We start from the raw sequence: 17948 nt of genomic DNA on the forward strand, positions 1-17948 counted from the left end.
TCACCTCCTCCTGAACAGTAATGAGATCCTTCATTATTCTATAGGTAACACTTAAGACCTCAATATGGTGCCATAAGTGACTGACAAAATCCTTTTACCATCAGCACCAATACTATGCTCAATGTGGCAGGTTCCTTCCAGGTGCTGTCACATTCAGTACTAGGAAGAAGCAGAAATGCCTTTACCTGTCCAAGCCCGTTGTTCTGGAATAGCCAACCTGTATAGGCAACCTCCAGAGAGTCTCCTGCCTCTGCTCCCTGCCCCTCTCCAAGAAGGAGATCCTGAGAGAGTACTGAATCCAGCACTGACGAGCTGTTGCATTTGGCAATGCACACCTGCAGAAGGAAAGTCTCTGGTCATTAAAGCAGAGTGACAAGTTCCACTGCGACTCACTACAGATCTGATGCATTTCTTACTGTACTGATCAAACCCAGGCTACAGATGCACCTAGGAGGCATTCCATGCTTCCTTGTGCTGAATCCTGCTGAGCAAATACCCTCTGCTCTACAAAGCCATTGGTCTTACAGTACTTGAGAACCTGGATCAAAAGCCCCCCTAGAAGTAACAGGCTCCCTGCCTCAGAGGCCTGTATCTAACAGAACTCCATCAGGCTCATGGCAGGTCTGCCTCCCTCGCACCCATGCAGATACTCAAGGCTGACCTTGCAATGTAAAAGTACAACCAACTTGGATCCTTTCTGCAATAAGGTGCTCTCAGAGATAGGTCTGAATTGCCTGTAGCTCTAACACAACAGCAAGTCCTGCCTCGCACACAGTAGCTACCTGCTTGCTGAAATCCACTGCAGCCTTTTCTGACTCAAACATGATGGACCAGTTTTGTCTCTGATCATCATAGAAGGTACTGTAATTGTTGGGCTGGACCTGTGAAAAAAGGAATCAGTCCTATATTAACATTAAATGATGCATTCAACTGAAATAAATTAAAAAATCCACATCCCAAAAGAAGCTTAAAATAAGAGCTACTGAAATTGAGCAGAGGCAGAATCCTGCTGTGTTACCACCCAAGTTCTGAATGCACAAAACAGCTTTTATCTATGTGCTCATTAACTTGGAAGAATTATTATAACTCAAATACATGAGGAAATATTAAGTTCATTAGCGATGCTGCAGCTTTCACAAGCTAGTGAAAGCGCTCATAAGCTTCTCGAAAGCTAGGTCATATAACTTCCACTTAATCTCAGCGTGTGTTATCTGCTTTTCAAAAGTATTGATTATGTTTAGACTTCCACAATCAATTGGAGGAGTCGCTTCTTCCTTGATTCTAAAAATCCATGCCACCAGAAGCTGACTACAGAACCCAAAATGCACTTATAAAATCTGAAGAGCAAGTTGCCATCCTCAGCAAAAATCTGGACTGAAATTCTACCATTTCAGAGTAAAACTTCTTCTATCGAATCAAGAATTTTCATGTCACCTGATGACGAGCTGGGAGCAGCAAATCAACACACCAATTTTCTGTAAAGCTGGCAGAAAACAGAACATCCGGAGAGACCCCATTTTAGGACTTGCAATGCTCCAAATTGTTCTTATCAGCAGGAAAATGCTGAGTGTGAGATTTCTGAGAGAAAACATTTCCTTCTGCTTGCTCAGTTCCAAGTTCTTAGCAAAAGGAATTGTTCTGTTTCTATCCACTGCAGGACTGCAAAACTCAAAGCACCTCCTCTATGATCTAGAGGTAATAATACACCTCCCACAGCAGATGAACTAACATTATGAAATCTACTGCTCTGCAAAAGGCAGATGGAATGATCCCTTGTGCAATACAAGGAGGAGGAGGAGAACAGAGCTCCCAGTCACCAAGACCCCTCTTGGTGTGTCAGATGTCTGATCTCAAAGGCTATAAAATAAGACTTAAGTATTTCAGAGTCAGCTTCTGTTTGCTGTGAATAACATAAATCCCTGAACACTTTTCTAAGCCAGAGTCTTACCGTGAACACAAAGCCTGGATGGATCCTTGCAGTTGTGATCTGCTGCTGCTGATTGATGTAAAGGAGGAGCCTGTACTGGATTCCACAAGGAATTGGGCAGGGAAAAAGAACAAAAAGCAGGAACTCAAAACGTCTTCAACTCTCACGTGCTTGATCATATTCTGAGCCTAAGGCTACAGTATTTATTTACCAAATACACCCAGCAGCAGCTTTTTCCACAGCAAAAATACATAATGCAATATCGTAACACCTCTTAAATCCCACGGAAAATGTGCATGGATTAAGCAATCCATGCATGGATCAAGCAATTTAAACTAATTATTTTGCAGTAACCAAGATGCTTTGACTAATTCTACATTTGTCACAGTTACTGTGTAAAAGGATGGTGCACTAACCCTTCAATACACAGAACTCAATACACGCCATACAGGCATAAGCCAGCGTAATAGATCGAGAAATAAGTTGGAGGGAGTTTTCCAAGTGCTAAACACCACAGATATAGCATCACATTGACATATTTGGCTCTATTAAGTGCTTTCCTTCATGCACCTGCACTCAACACATTAAATTTCTCAAGCATAAGTTGTAAAAGATCTTACAAATTTGTTGATCACAGAAAAGAAAGAGGTCACCAAGGCAAATGGCTGAGCCCTAAGAAAGGCTGGGAGGTGGAAGCAGCAGTGGAAGCCAGACCTCCAACATCAAAAGCAAAGACATGCCAGTGAGTTCAGAGAAACACTACCCCATAAGAGTGTGCTCTCAACATGAAAACGTTGAAGCAGTGAAGTGTTCCTCACCTCTTTAGTGGCGTGGTTCCCCACTACAGCTGCTCCATACTTGCCTTGCTTCAAGTACTGCCCATTTGTACTGGAAGACAAGTGAGATATTCAGCTGTGGAACCATCCCTTCCTCACATTTCTTTCTACTGCTGCTGAGTTTTAATTCTTTAGAGTTCAAGTCTCTTGTCCTCATGTTTCAAGGATCAGGCAGTCTTTCTTAAGCTTAAAAACATGTCTTGCTTGCCCACAGATACATTATGGAGTTTGAGTTGAAAACTGCTCTTTCAAGAGAGCCAGAGCATGATGGCAGTGTCAAATGGACAGAGGATTTTACTGCTGTCACTGTGCTCAGAGCCTCAGTTCTGCAGAAGGAAATGTGAGACATAAGCACCTGACAGTGCTGCCTGGAAACAGTGTGAATGTCAGGCTGATGCCTCAGGATGCAGTTCCCTGTAATGGCCAAATAAGAAACTTGCTATTTATTTGACAACTGCATAACCCAGAACTGCAGCGCAGTAACTGAACTTGGTTTTATGGAGAAACTTGCATTGATTTGTACCATTACTGCTATGCAGACCCATGTCTATAATCACAGCCTCATCCCACTCATCCAAAAACATTTTCCCTCTATGATCAGGGCTCCAGCTCCCAGAGATGCAGACTAACAGGTCAGGCAGGAAACGGCACTTACTATCGATAAGAATGAACTGCAGTGGCCACAAACACAGATGGAACTCCTGAAGCTGCTGGGGCCACAGGAGCCTTCTGGGCTGCTTGGCCTGCTGAGGAACCAAGAGCAGGGACAGCATGAGCAAGACAGAATAGCCACAATGCCATGCACATTCCTTCCTCCAAAGAAAAACAACTCCAGAAGATTAAAAAAAAAAACAAAACCAGAGTGATGTTCCAAAGTCACCAAAGGCCATTGAGTAGCCACACATACTAGAGGATAATATCAAAGAAAACTAAGAGGATTATTTACACAGCTGTTCATAGAATCAACCAGGTCGGAAAAAATCTATAAGCTCATCAAGTCCAACCGTTCTCCAGCACTGCCAAGGCCACCACTGACCCATGGCACTGAGGCCTCGTCTCCACGCTGTGTGAGCACTTGCAGGGCCGGTGCCTGCAGCCCTGCCCTGGACAGCCTGTTCCAATGCCTGAGCACCCTCTGGGGCAGGAATTGTTCCTCAGCTCCATCTAAACCTGCCCTGGTGCAGCTTGAGGCCGGTTCCTCTTGTCCCATCCCTTGTTCCTTGGGAGCAGAGCCCAGCCCCTCCTGGCTCCATCCTCCTCTCAGGCACTTGTAGGGAGCCATCAGGTCCCCCCTGAGCCTTCTCTTTTCCAGACTGAACCCCCCAGGTCCCTCAGCCGTTCCCCATCAACACTTGGGCTCCAGGCCCTGCACCAGTTTCATTGCCCTGCTCTGGCCCCACTCCAGCACCTCAATGTCTCTCTTGTAGTGAGGAGCCCGGAACTGAACACAGGACTCGAGCGTTCTTCACAAAGGGGCCACCAAGGCACACACTGCCAAGTTATTTCCCCATGTCCAAGTCCAATTCCTCACCAGCTGCTGTTTGGCTCTTCTTAGGCTGCTTTGGTGCCGTGTACTGGAAGAATTCATTTCCATGGCTTGAGACTGTTTGATCCAAACCAAAGAGAGAGGCCAGTCTGGCACTAGAAAGAGAAATAAACTGCTTCAGCTTATTTAACACTGGCTTTATTGACAACAAACATCATTAATTCTAAGTTGTAAAGTGATTACCATCACTTCAGAAATAAGCAAAGAGATGCACATGAAACAGTTTATCCTAATTAACCACTTCTTTTTGAATAAGCAGAAGTTTTAGACAAAGAGGCTGGAAGTGGTCTGTGTTTCACTTCCTCAAAAGCTACTGCAGTGAAGAAACAAGGGCTGAAACTACACTAAAAAAAAGAAAGTAAATTTTAAAGCAATGCCTAGGACTGCCCTTGTATGGAACAGCTGATGGTTCCAGTACTGGAAAAACTATGTGACAATGGAGAAGCCACCATCCCACATGAGAAGTTTTCCTTTTGAAATGTCCAGGGAACACGTTCTCCATTAAGCTTTAAAAGAGCAGATGCTCTGCTGTCCGAGGGCAGAGGGTTTAATGCTGCAGGCAAACAGGTTATTCTTACAAAACACGTTGGCAGTTTTACTGCTTTAAGCCTGTTTAATCACCTGGTCCTGTGGGACAAGTGAATAATTCAACCTAATCAACAGTGTCAGGGATAGGGCAGCCACAGCTTCTCTGGGCACCCTGTGCCAGCGCCTCAGCACCCTCACAGGGAAGGGCTTCTGCCTAAGAGCTCAGCTCAGTCTCCCCTCGGGCAGGTTCAAGCCATTCCCCTTGGCCTGTCCCTACAGGCCCTTGTCCCAAGCCCCTTTCCAGGTTTCCTGGAGCCCCTTTAGGCACTGGAGCTGCTCTCAGGTCTCCCCTTCGGGAGCCTTCTCTTGTCCAGGCTGCCCCAGCCCAGCTCTCTCAGCCTGGCTCCAGAGCAGAGCTGCTCCAGCCCTCGCAGCATCTCCGTGGCCTCCTCTAGCCTTGCTCCAACAGCTCCACGTCCCTCTTGTTTTTTAAAGCATAACTGCCTGCTAAAAGGAGAGGACCAGCTCGCAGTGCTTGTCTGGAGCTCCTTGGAGGGCAAGGAACGAGCATAGCTGGAAGCACAACTGTGGAGAAACCTTCCAAGGAACAATAAGCAGGAAACCCGAGTGCGGTGCACACCGAAACGACACCCACGGGCTAGGAGCTGCTGAGCGCGCAGCACCCAGCCCTGCTTAACCCCCCGAACCCAGTACCCGCGGGCCCGCACACGCTGAGTGGAAGGGGCCCGTTTCCCCCGCCTGTCCCCCCATGACTTCAGGGGAGGAGCCACGGAGCCCCCCGGCCCGGTCCGCTCTGGCCGCCAGTCCCTTGCCGGGGGCCAGACTCTCCCTTCGCCCATAGCAAGGCAGGACGGGAGAGGCGGGCACAGAGCCGGTGCTGATGCTCGTAAAGGGAGGACGGCTTCCGCTCCTCCTCTGGTCCCCATCACCCGGTAAAGCACCCGCCGAGCCAGCGGCAGGACCTTGCTAACAGCGGGGAGGGCTCCATGGGGCCCCGCAGGCCGCCGGCCCGTTCGCCGGGAGACTCCCCCAGGGCTGCCAGCCCCTGACGGCAGCGAGAAGGGAGGGATGAGGCAGCCCGCAGTGCCCAACGCCGCTCACCCGCTGGCGGGGGACAGGAAATCCGCGTCGTCCTCCTCCGCCGCCCCGAACATGGTCCCGGACCCGGGGCCACCGCCCGCAATGTCGTAAACGCGTTGCCCGACAGCGGCGCTTTCCGGCCGCGGCGAGACAGGAGCGCCGCGGGGAGGGGCGGGGAAGGAAAGCGGGAAGAGGAAGGGCAGCGCAAGGGGCGGGACTTCCATCGGATACGTCACAGGGGGCGGGGCTTCCCGGGCGGGGCGGGGCAGGGCAGTCAGTGCTCGTGGCGGTCGCGTGGTGAGTGACGTGCCGGGGTCACGGTGGTCTCGTGGCCCGGTGCCTGAGGGGAGCTCGGCCCGGGCGGGGCGCGGCCGGTGCGGCCTGTGCCGGTGCTCGGGGTGCCCGAGGCCTCGGCGGGGCTCCGCGGTGCCGGGGGGCGGCCTTCTCGCCTGGGCGGGCTCGTTGGGGCTCCGGGTTTGGGGGGTGCGGCGGGAGGTGCCCCCGCGGCGGGGCCCGGGACGCGGCGTTGCTGCAGGCCCGGCGCGGGCAGCGGCAGCGGTTGTCCCCAAGGTGACAGCTGGCCCCGGCCGCCCTCGCCGCGCCACCCGGCCCCGCAGCGGGCCGGGGCCCCAGGGGCCCCGCGGGGTGTATGGTGAGGCTAGGAGCGGCCTCACGGCTCTGCCCGCGGGCTCCGTGCGCTTCGTCCGGGCTTGGCTCTCACGTTGAGTTACGGAGGGGCGGCAGGTGGTGTGTAACACCCGATCCCTGCCTGTCGGAGGAGTTGAGAGGTTTTTAACACCGGGGTTGCCCCTCGTTAAGTGCTTTTCCCCCTTTGCCTTGTAGCGTGAGAAATTTGTCTGTTTGGTTTGGTTTTTTCCTCCTGAAAAGCTGGTACCTCCCGGTGCTTCGTGGGACCTGCTGCCCTGGCTTCAGTGTCAGTGTTTCAGAACCAGGTGGTGGTGAAATGCAGCAGAACTGAACGCAGGGAGAGTGCAATGGCAGCGAGGGTTGAGTGGTTTGCTGCCTTTGGGTGTTTTCTGGCACTGCTTGGGAATTTGTAGTAATTCCTACTCAAAGAACAAGGGGGAATGGCTTTAACCTGCCAGAGGCGAGATTGAGGTGAGCTCTTAGGCAGAAGCTCTTCCCTGTGAGGGTGCTGAGGCGCTGGCACGGGGTGCCCAGAGAAGCTGTGGCTGCCCCATCCCTGGCAGTGCTCAAGGCCAGGTTGGACACAGTGGCTTGGAGCAAGCTGCTGCAGTGGAAGGGATCCCTGCCTGTGGCAGGGCTTGGAAATGGATGAGCTTTAAGTTCCTTGCCAACACAAACCAGTCTGTGGTGGTTGAGTCTGAGCACAGAGTTTTCAGGTCTCTTGTAACGCTGTGTTTGCAGCGGTTTGGGGATTTATTGCTATGAGAATCCAGCACAATTGGGATAGCAATGATTTCACTTGAGGAGGGGGAGTATTAAGTGGCTTTTTTATTGCAGTATGTGTGATTATGTTGAAATAAAACATGCAGAAGTTCAGAAGCCTTGTTTCTGTTAAAAACCCCCAAACCAACTCACACACAGGATAGTTACACAGTAATAGACATGTCAAGAGGAGGAAGAACTTTCCATTGAGGGTGTCAGAGCACTGGGACAGGCTGTTTGGGGGGGTGTGGAGTCTCCCTCTCTGGAGACATTCAAAACCTACTTGGACTTGTTCCTGTGTAACCTGCTCTGGGTGGCCCTACTGTGGCAGGGGTTGCACTGGATCATCTCCAACCCTAACGATGCTGGGATTCTGTGATTTGATGTAAATTCTGGATGGGGGCAGCTTGTTCTATCTTGATACAACAGGTGGACACAATCTTCAGATAGAACATGTGGTTCTTGCCTTCCTCAGGTGAAGAGACAGTTGCTTGCTTTACCTTCTTCCATATTTCCATCAAGTGGGCAGTCAAGATAGGTATTTTAAGCAGTGAAGAGCTGTGTGTCCAAGTCCTAGTGCTGCACTTGAGTTTAGGTACTTTAGGTCCAGGTAATGTTGTTTCTGTACCCAACTTTTCCCCTTAGTACAAAGTTTAACTTGGAAAGCAGGGAAGGATTCCCATCCTGGGAGCAGCGTCTTACCTGGGAACCCCACGTGCTTTCCCACGCTGAGGTTCAGTGCTAGCAAGTCAGGATGTGTGTGAGGTAGGAGGGAGCTGGCAGGACATCCTGCAGCCATGGCCAGCATCCCAGCTAAGCCCGGCCTAGGCCACTTGCCTTTCTTAATTCCAGCTTTATTCACACCTCTCCTCTGTGCTGGAGTTTGCAGTGGCCTCATGGCTCCACACTAGTTCCCAGTCATAGACCAATTTTTCCTGTTTGTGCTCAGATTCCAAGCCTTGGAATGCTTAATAGTGTGGCATTTTGTGCAAAGGTGATTAAATGCTCTTCAGGTGTTTATTAAATTCACTTTTAACCTGTTTGATCTTCACTTGCCTCTGCTTGAGCCTGAGGTAAATAAAGCTGCTGCAGTGCTTTTCATGAGTGATCTTCTAGTCAGGCGAGTGTTCAGTTCAATGGTCCCGATTCATGGCATTTATGATGTAATATCTCCTGAGGCTTTCCTCAAGCTATGGATTACACATCACCTTTTTCCCATCCTCCATGAAAAAGGGGTCCTGGAATGTGTCAATATTTCTGTTTAAATGCACGTTGGCTTTGTAAGTGTGGTTATGTTGGTGAAGCTGACTCCGCACAGAAGCCAAGCGGTGCTTTTGGCTCCCAACACCAAACTGTTGCAGTAAGCAGGTTTGTCCTTCCACTCCTGCCCTCCAACCAAAAAAAGAAAAAGAAGGATTGGAGAGAATACAAGCAGCAGTTGAGGAGTTTCAGACTCCTCCACAACTGAGGACTGCAAATTTTTTATGGCTATTTTCCACTGAGAGCTTGCTTCTTGTTGGGAGTTACAAAAAATTACTTTAATTTCATAGATTCTAATCTAGAGCAGCTTTTTAACTAGGCTGGGAATTAGAAGCATTTCTGCCGGTAGAGAGGAGGAATTAAATCATCTTTCCAGGTCACTTTCACATGTTTGCTGCTTTGTTTTAAAGGAGTATTCCCCCCTGCCAAGTGCTCTGAGTTGCAGTGCTGCAAGGACAGAAATGTGCGGGTTCTTCTTTTTAGACAAGAGGTTTGGGAGGATTCTTCTTTCACTTCCCCCTTTACAGTGTTGCTTCAAGTTTTGGATTAGTGAGACCCTCTATATGCTTGGAGGGATATATATCCCCTCTATATGAGGAGGGAGGGTGTTGGGTATGCTGATCTTTAACAGTCTTACTGTACAGAGGAGAAGATTGAATACATTCACACAGGGAGTCTGGACTCAGGGCTCAAGGAGCTTCCTTCCAGCTCTCTTGATTTCCAATCAGACATTAGGTCAGAGAGAAGACAGAACTTTCTGCTCTTTGAACTAAACTGCACTATTTTCTCCTTTCCTTTTTGTGGTCTGCATCTGCTGCAAGGACCCCTGTACTCAGAAGGAAACTCCCTGTCCCTGCAGACCTGCCCCTCCATGCTTGGCTGAAGGTCATCTGAAAGGCAGCATTGGCCACAGCAGCACTTGGTGAGGTTCAGCTGGACCAGGCTGCTGCTGTGACCTTCTCCAGAGTCTGCCAGGAAATCCCTGGGAGTCCTGGCAGCTTTTTCTTGGGGAAAGATGAAAAAGATTCAGTCCAGTCTGTTGCTTTTCTCTGGCAAATCCAATCTTGGTTAATCTGCTCCATTGTCTTTTGTTTCAGTCTAATTTTCTGGACATGTTCCAAATCAAATCCCTGGGACTCCAGACCAGTGATTTCTTCAGTAACTTTTTTTCAGCTGAGAGCTGGAATCTGCTAATGCGGGGAATAATGGGACTAGTTATTGTAAATGAATTAAACTCCTATTTTGCTACTCTGGAAATTAACTTTCTAAAGCCCTTCATCTGTTGGTCCTGGAATTAGACTTCCCTGGTTTAGAAGCTAATCTGGAAGCAAGAGGCTGGGATGAAATACCTCCTTTTTTCCTTCCTTCTCTGTTTCTACAATCTTTAATGTCATCTTCCCAGCTTAGTTTTTCCCAACATCTTTTCTTCCCTGTGTCTCACCAGTTCATACCTGCCAGGGCCCTGTTGATTCCTGTGCCTGCTGGCTGGAACAATTGCTTTTCTTTCTGCTCTTTTCACCTTGCACATATATAATGTTAGAAAGTGCCACAGTTGTTGTACCACAGATGTGAATGTCATTTATAATCGGTTTAAAAAGTTGTACCTGTATATAATCTGTTCAGTATAATCTATAAACATACATAATCTATAACCTGTATGTAATCTCTACAGTGTATCTAAATTAATATAGCAGACTGTGGCAGCTCTGCATCACAGGCCAAGACGTAAGGGACTGAACATTTCCTATCCTTCCTGATGCTCAGTACTCCCAGTATCTGAAGGGGGCCTACAAGGATGCTGGAGACTCTTCTTCAGGGCCTGTAGGGACAGGCCAAGGGGAATGGCTTGAACCTGCCCGAGGCGAGACTGAGCTGAGCTCTTAGGCAGAAGCTCTTCCCTGTGAGGGTGCTGAGGCGCTGGCACAGGGTGCCCAGAGAAGCTGTGGCTGCCCCATCCCTGGCAGTGCTCAAGGCCAGGTTGGACACAGGGGCTTGGAGCAAGCTGCTCCAGTGGAAGGGGTCCCTGCCCATGGCAGGGATTGGGACTGGATGAGCTTTAAGATCCCTTCAAACGCAAACCAATCTGTGGTTCTATGTATCAAGCCCGAGAAGCTGGGAGGACACTAGAAAAGGATATAGCTGTATGAACTGAATGGTGAGTTCACTGAGGTCTCTCCTGAGACTTCATGAGAGCTGCTCCACTTTAATTAAGTTTTCTTTTCCCACACATGCTCGTTGGTTATCAAGGATTCAGATCTCATCCCTCTGATGAAGGTGCATGAGCTTCGGGATATATTTAGCTAATCTTCTGGCTAACCTGGGTGAGAGAAATCTGAACATCTTGGCTTTTTTTACTTCTTAAACACTGAATGAGTCTCTCACAGGAGAAAAAGTGCAGGTGGTACATTCGCTTTCAGGCTTTTTTACACATTGGAGTTTACATGGAGTTGGGTTTGTAGGAGTAAAAGTGCTTTCAGGCTACCTCCAGGCTGCTGAGCACTTCCTGAGCTGACAGGCTGCTGCTCTCTAGCCAGCAGCTGGGCTGCTCCTTTGGGAGCTGGGAAAGCAGGTGTTGGAAAGGTTTATGGTTCAGTCTCCTCATGGGGATGCTTGTCCCTGTGAGCCAACCTGCACCTTCTTGGATTTCTGTCAAATGGTGCATGTGCTCCTTATAGGAATGCTGGAGAAGCTTGGTGCAGGCTGTGTGCCTGTGTGCAGCCCAGCAGCTCCCTGCATATCCTGGCTGGCTTCCTCCACACTGTGTTTTGACACAGGTTGCACTGAGAGCCATTGGGAACAACTGGGAGCCAGGGATCCAGTCCATCAGCTCTGCCTCAGTTAATGTTTCCTGCTCTGAAAGGCACTGTTCTAAAGAGACTTGACAGCACGTTGTCACGGCTTGGCTGCATTTTCAAGCTTGCATCCTTTACTTGGGAAATAAAAACACTAACAAGCATGGAGCAAGCTCAAACCAGTGCTCCCAGCGGGCAGGTGATGCAGCCCTCAGGAAGTGGCAGCAGCGGGTGCTGCCAGCGGAGTGCTCCATGGGAGAGCTCTGAGATACCGTGTGCACTTCCGATATGGTGAGACAAGCCTTGTACATCAAAGAGATAAAGGAAGCAGAAGTGCAAGCTCATGAGGAGCACACCTGGCCCTCGAATACTGTGGCAGTCAAACTCACAGTGTGTGCCTGGGTTTCTCGGTCGCCTTTTTTATGGTTCCCTTGCTTGTCTGAGCTCCTGGTCTGATGGACTTGACAAGAGGCTGAGTCATCAGTTCTGGGTTCTCTGCCAGGAGAGTTTTATACAAATAAAAGTGCCATCAGCCTTGGTGGCCTTCATTACCTTGGGATAGGACCTTATCTCACAAGGATGTGCTCACCCTTAATGTTTAAGGTGATGTCAGGTGAGGCTGAAATATACTGGAGGAGTATGGTACAGGTACTGTCAAACTGAAGCTTGAACTGAAAGTGTAGAAGAAAGAGACTTGGGACTTTGACGGTGCCCTTGGGTTCCTGCTACGGGTTTGGTTGTACTTGCAAAGCCATTTTTGTGCTGCTCTCTTCATAGGAGGCATAGAGCAGTGCCTGTAGGATATCCTGCTGTATGGATGGCTAAGCCTCATACATTTTATTCTGGTTTGCCTCTTTGGTAAGAAGTAGTTTATAGTAGTTTAAAACACCTTTTGGCAACAGCACAACTTCCCTTAATTTGCTGAGCTCCCTCCAGTGCATCATGATAGTAGGATCATGTGCATTGCTTTCATACTCTTGCTTTTGATCTTGCTTGAAACCACTACCCCCAATGAAGACCTGTGCATTGCAGAGCACAGTGCAGCCTTACTCCTTGCACTGCTTCTCCTCTGTCACATTTTCTCTTCCACCACAGTTGCTGACGCCAGCTTTGGGATCAGGAGGTCAGGGAGTCAGCTGCCCTGACAGGGCTTGTCTTGTACACACTGTTGAATTCCTGCACAGTCTATTGTACATCACCTGCTACTATCACCCATCACCTTTTCCTGCTTGCTGTTGTTGGTTTGCTGCCTGTCCCTGCCCTAGGTGAACGGTTTGGGCACTACTGCAGCCTCTCTCTTCAGCCAAGTGAAAGCATCAGCCACCACCAGGGCAGATGGTGTAGACCCCCCCTGGAGCTGCAGCCTTTGCTTTCCAGTAAGTGCGCACCCTAATCCCCGAGGGTCAGGTAGAATGAGCGCCCTGACCTGTGCAGATGGCCTGTGGAATGTCCCTCTGAAGAGGCACCCTCACTGCACACCCTTCAGGTCACGGGGGTTCTAAAATTTCTGCATTTTTGCAAAGACCTCATAAGAAAGAGTCAGGAGTTGCTTTTGCTGTTCGTGGATCTTTCTGTAAGCATCCCAGTCCTTGGGCTGGTCCTACCATGATGAGCTTGTGTTCAGTAGGCTGCATAATCCAAACAGTAAATATTTATCTTGGGTCAGATGAAATCTTTGCTGTAACAATAGGGATTGTCAATGTTTTGTGAGGGGTGGTTTCCCCCACAGCAGAATGTAGCAGGAATCCCTGCTGCCCCCATCCCTGCTGCTTCAACCCTCACCCCCATTCAGCACAGCTCAGAGAAGCCGAACACAAATATTTCCCATTTGAACATACTACAAGTCATGGGTCTGGTTTGGAATGGGCTGTAGGTCAGGCAATAAATAGGCTTAAAGCGGAGTAAAAGTGCTCATTGGTAAATCTGAGCAGTGGTTAATGATTAGCCTTTCATGCAGATACTGATGTGGGTTCTGCTTGTCAGCATTATCTGTGAGTTTAGAAACTTTGATCCATCTCAGACTTGTTGCATGTTTGGAGAAGACAAACTGCTCTCCTGGAGTCAGGAGGTGGAAAACCTGGCCCTGGAATAGTAAGTACTCAGCTTTTTGAGCTCTGAATCATGTCTGTTTGGAGAAGCAGCTCTGTGGCAGCGCAGGGGTTTGGAAGCTGCGTGGAAAAGGCCGTGTTTGAAGCTTGGTCCTGGAGTCACTCATAACTGGAACAGAGCCCCTGTTGATGGCTGTTTGTTCCAGCATTCCATGCCCTAGAGGTGGTCCTGTCAGAAGAGTGTCACGAGGCCAAGGCACTTCCAAAGACAAGTTCCTTCACAGAGAATGGCTTGGTTTGGTTGCCCTTTCCCTCTGTGTATGGCAGGAGGTCTTCTGCCTTGCTGACTTGAGTGAAGGTGGGATTGTATTTTGGCATTTCGCACAGTGAAAATGTAGGGTGCTCTGTTCCATGGACTAGGGCTATGGATTTGTTCTCCACACTCCTGCAAGTATTTGCATTACTGCCTGGGAGCTATTTGTATGTCACATGTTCCATCGTCTTGCTTGTTGTTTAAGATCATGGAGGAAGAGTAGGAATGTGCCTATGGTGATGTATAGTTTGGTCTTAACCATCAGCTCACAGACTGACTTCCTGGGCTTAATTGAATACACAGTGGGATGGATTTTGCTGCTGCTGCCCTGGGTTCTACCCTGCATTTTGTTCAGACAGCTTCAGGCTTCTCAAAACAGGAGGTGTTTGGGCAGTTGAGTTTGGTTCCTGGCTGTGGTGGAGCAAGCTTTTATTGTGAGGGAGAGTCATTGATGCACAAGGCAGTGAACACACATTCGTTTCCCTTCTGCAAGCAGGGAAGGTGTGTTTCTAGAAGTCATTCTTGCAAACTATCAGGTCTGTAATCAAAAGCCTGCATTGCAGAGATGACCCTGACCCACCAGAGCTGGAGCTGGAAGCCCCAGTGTGTTCCCGTAGGAGCTGACATCAACAGCACAGGGCTGTTGCGGCAACATCTGGCACAGGCCAGAGCGTGTCAGCCCCAGAGAAGGTGAATGCTTGAGTGGCCACCTTAAAATGCTGTGTTTGCACATGGACACACATCTGAGGAGTCACTGTAGGCAAACAACTGCTTACATGTGAAAAGCAAGGGATGAAACATGCTCCTGAGATTGTTGGTCAAGGAAGCATTCACATGTGGTGGAAGCCAATGGCACGATGAAGGTGTTTCTCTTTGATGAGTGTGTGGCAGTACTGGACATGGAAAAACGTGTATGAATTGCTTAAACCGGTGTCTCTTGCATCATATGTGGAACAGATTCCTCAGAGTTACCACTGAGTTCTAGAGGGTGGTTTTCTTCTTGTGAGATTCTCCAAGCATACCTGGAAGCCAGTTCACAACTTGTACAGATGTTGCCCTTTCTGGGCTAAGCCTCATCATGATGTTGAAAAGCAGCCAGAGGGGAAAAATGAGCTTGTTTTCCGGGTGTGGAGGTTTGTGTAAGTGCTGGGTTGTTATCAGCCGACCCATTAACTTGTTACCACTGTGCTGCTGTGCCCCAGGCGTTGCCCAAGTTCCTAGGAGGGAAGAGTTCTCTGCCAAAGGATTTGCAAGGTGCTCAAGAACAGGAGCTTTTTGGTTCAACTACAGGACCTGTATCTGGGTCCAGCTCTCCAGGGCACAGAGCTGCTTCTCACCATCTCTGCAAGAACAGATAAGTCCTCAATGTATGCAGGGTATCAAACTAGATGTGCAGGTGTCATGCTCAAAGGGGTGCTGATGTGGGGCATCCTGCTCCCATCAAGCCTGTCTGAGCAGGGAGCTTGGACTGGATCATTGCAGGAGGTCTTCTAAATCTCAGTGGTTCTGTGACTGAAAATCTTAACCAGTGGTCCTCCTGTGGTGATCTGTGGAACAGGGGCAGAGAGGGTAAGGTCTGGGAATCATCTGTCTGTGAGTCTCCTGAATCATCTGTGTCAATGGACTTTAGGCTCCCTTTTATGAGGCTTGTAATAAACCACCATTTTATTACCCTCAGCATTAGTTTTATCTATGCGAGACAAAGGTATTTATGATGGTGGTGGATATCATCTGCAATCTGGCACCTGTATTAAAGGCCAGAAGATGCACTTTTAGGCCTCATTGAGTCATGTTGCATTTTTGCAGCTGAGGAAACTTTTGCTTGGGAGTGCATTTGCTGACTCCTGGTTTCATTTTAGAATCACAGCATCACAGAGTGGTTTCTGTTGGAAGGGAGCTTAAAGCCCATCCAGCTCCAACCCCTGCCACGGGCAGGGACCCCTTCCACTGGAGCAGCTTGCTCCAAGCCCCTGTGTCCAACCCGGCCTTGAGCACTGCCAGGGATGGGGCAGCCACAGCTTCTCTGGGCACCCTGTGCCAGCGCCTCAGCACCCTCCCAGGGAAGAGCTTCTGCCTAAGAGCTGAGCTCAGTCTCCCCTCGGGCAGGTTCAAGCCATTCCCCTTGGCCTGTCCCTACAGGCCCTTGTCCCAAGCCCCTCTCCAGGTTTCCTGCAGCCCCTTCAGGCACTGGAGCTGCTCTCAGGTCTCCCCTTCAGGAGCCTTCTCTTGTCCAGGCTGCCCCAGCCCAGCTCTCTCAGCCTGGCTCCAGAGCAGAGCTGCTCCAGCCCTCGCAGCAGCTCCATGGCCTCCTCTGGGCTCACTCAAGCAGGTCTTTCGTGTCTCCTGAGATTATTTTACAGTCTTACAAGGCTTAAGGCTGGAAGGCCCCATTTGAAGCAAGTCTGGTCAGAGCTGCTTTTACTGTTCAGCTTGGTGTGTGTCCTTCCCACCTCAGGAAACCATGGAGCAACGGCTTATCAGGTATGAACATGGGAGCAGTAGCCTGGCTGCTATACTGTTATACCCAGCGTTCCTTAGGGATTGAATGCTTCTGCGTGTGACCACTGGATGGTCACAAACAGTAACACATCTGCTTGTCCCCTGGGCAGAGACACCTTTTAGCATGAGACGGGCTGGCTCCTTTCATACATACCAGTGCTGGGGGCGGTGTGAACCTGCAGGAATCTGGTGCTGAATTCAATAGGGATTTGTGAAACAGCACAGGGACTTTGGACAAGGGCCTGTAGGGACAGGCCAAGGGGAATGGCTTGAACCTGCCCGAGGCGAGACTGAGATGAGCTCTTAGGCAGAAGCTCTTCCCTGGGAGGGTGCTGAGGCGCTGGCACAGGGTGCCCAGAGAAGCTGTGGCTGCCCCATCCCTGGCAGTGCTCAAGGCCAGGTTGGACACAGGGGCTTGGAGCAAGCTGCTCCAGTGGAAGGGATCCCTGCCTGTGGCAGGGGTTGGAGCTGGAGGAGCTTTAAGGTCCCTTCCAGCACAAACCAGGCTGGGGTTCTATGACTGTGTCTCACTCATTCCTCAGCATACACCAAGGCAGCAGGATGTTTCCTGCTGTCTGGCTGCATGGATCACATCTCCCTGGTCACCATTCTTGTGCTCGGTTGTGTAATGTCCCTGCAGAAACCACACAGAGGATAAGGAAGTGTCTTATTTGTTCAAGGGATTACGTAATGTTAGAAAATACGGGTCACACGGCACTTCCTTTGAGTCTCCTCTGCCCCGCTGCTGTCCTGGTTCTCTCCACCAGTAAGGACGAGGGTTGGACAGCTTCTGCTGACCAGTGAGTGCGAGGTCCTTGAGTGGTTTCTGACCAGTCATGCACAGCAGGCAGGCGGCTCTCAGCTGTCCCCACATCCCAGCAGGGCCTGTGAAGCCACTGGGATTTAAAGCTGTTCTGTCTTATCTCTGCTTAAACACAGCCTGGTTCCTGTGGGGAAGAGGAGACCTTTGGGTTTCTACTCCCTAGGTGCTGACTACTGGGCATTTTGTGACATGGGTTACGTATCATGACACGGCTGTTGTTCATACTCTGGATGATCTGAGGAAGAGAGATGGAGCTGGGATAAGTGGCCTGCCAGGTTGTAGCCCTGGGATAATTGCTTCAGAAGTCTTTGGCACGCACAGGGCTGATGAAGAGGTTCTTCTGTCGATGCCTCCTGGGAATTGCCTTTGATGGAGACTTGTTACTACTAGCTCTGAATCCATGCTGGCATTGGCTATAGGGAGTCCTGGTGTCTGACATGGTGTAGGAGTCATTAGCCTGGATGTTGTATAAAGAAATTGTAACGTAGCATCCTGTGTCAGTTTTGGCATCTCTTAATGGCATGGTTTGCTCTCCAAATGAGTGCTTGAGTCAGCTTTTGTATGGCACCTTCTTTGCTGTGGAAGCTGCTAGGCCAGGTTGGATGGGGCTTGGAGCAAGCTGCTGTAGTGGAAGGTGTCCCTGCCTGTGGCAGGGTGTTGGAACTGGATGAGCTTTAAGATCCCTTCCGACCTAAATCACTCTGTGATGATTCTGTGATCCTTATCACTTTTAATTGGCATCACCTTTGCCAACACTCAAGTTCTGTGTCTGCTGATGCTGCATCTCACCCTTCTGAGCGCTGACTAATGTTTGTTGGCCTTTGTTAGCAGTGAGGAATCCAACCTGTGTTTGACATGTCTGTTC

General features: G+C 49.7%; 2 protein-coding genes across 6 annotated transcripts in view; one reads left to right on the plus strand and one right to left on the minus strand.

Annotated features, from left to right (window-relative positions):
• Window positions 1-6089, minus strand: part of FKBP15 (FKBP prolyl isomerase family member 15) — a 29263-nt gene extending 23174 nt beyond the window's left edge. The window contains exons 1-7 of one of the 3 annotated variants that reach the window (XM_065695386.1): window positions 5960-6089; window positions 4295-4404; window positions 3419-3506; window positions 2746-2815; window positions 1949-2023; window positions 783-881; window positions 186-335 (exon numbers count right to left, since the gene is read on the minus strand). In XM_065695386.1, coding sequence (XP_065551458.1) covers window positions 186-335; window positions 783-881; window positions 1949-2023; window positions 2746-2815; window positions 3419-3506; window positions 4295-4404; window positions 5960-6012 — 645 coding nt within the window. In that variant the 5' untranslated portion in view covers window positions 6013-6089. Of the gene's footprint in view, window positions 1-185; window positions 336-782; window positions 882-1948; window positions 2024-2745; window positions 2816-3418; window positions 3510-4294; window positions 4405-5959 lie in introns of those variants that run through there. The other 2 variants (XM_065695385.1, XM_065695387.1) reach the window with 2 other exon arrangements.
• A 92-nt stretch (window positions 6090-6181) lies between these two features.
• Window positions 6182-17948, plus strand: part of SLC31A1 (solute carrier family 31 member 1) — a 28510-nt gene continuing 16743 nt past the window's right edge. Inside the window, exon 1 of one of the 3 annotated variants that reach the window (XM_065695532.1) lies at window positions 6182-6235. The gene's annotated coding sequence lies outside the window, so the exon portion shown is untranslated. Of the gene's footprint in view, window positions 6236-13378; window positions 13492-17948 lie in introns of those variants that run through there. The other 2 variants (XM_065695536.1, XM_065695531.1) reach the window with 2 other exon arrangements.

This window comes from Lathamus discolor, chromosome 15 (assembly GCF_037157495.1).
Source record: "Lathamus discolor isolate bLatDis1 chromosome 15, bLatDis1.hap1, whole genome shotgun sequence".
NCBI lineage: Eukaryota > Metazoa > Chordata > Aves > Psittaciformes > Psittacidae > Lathamus > Lathamus discolor.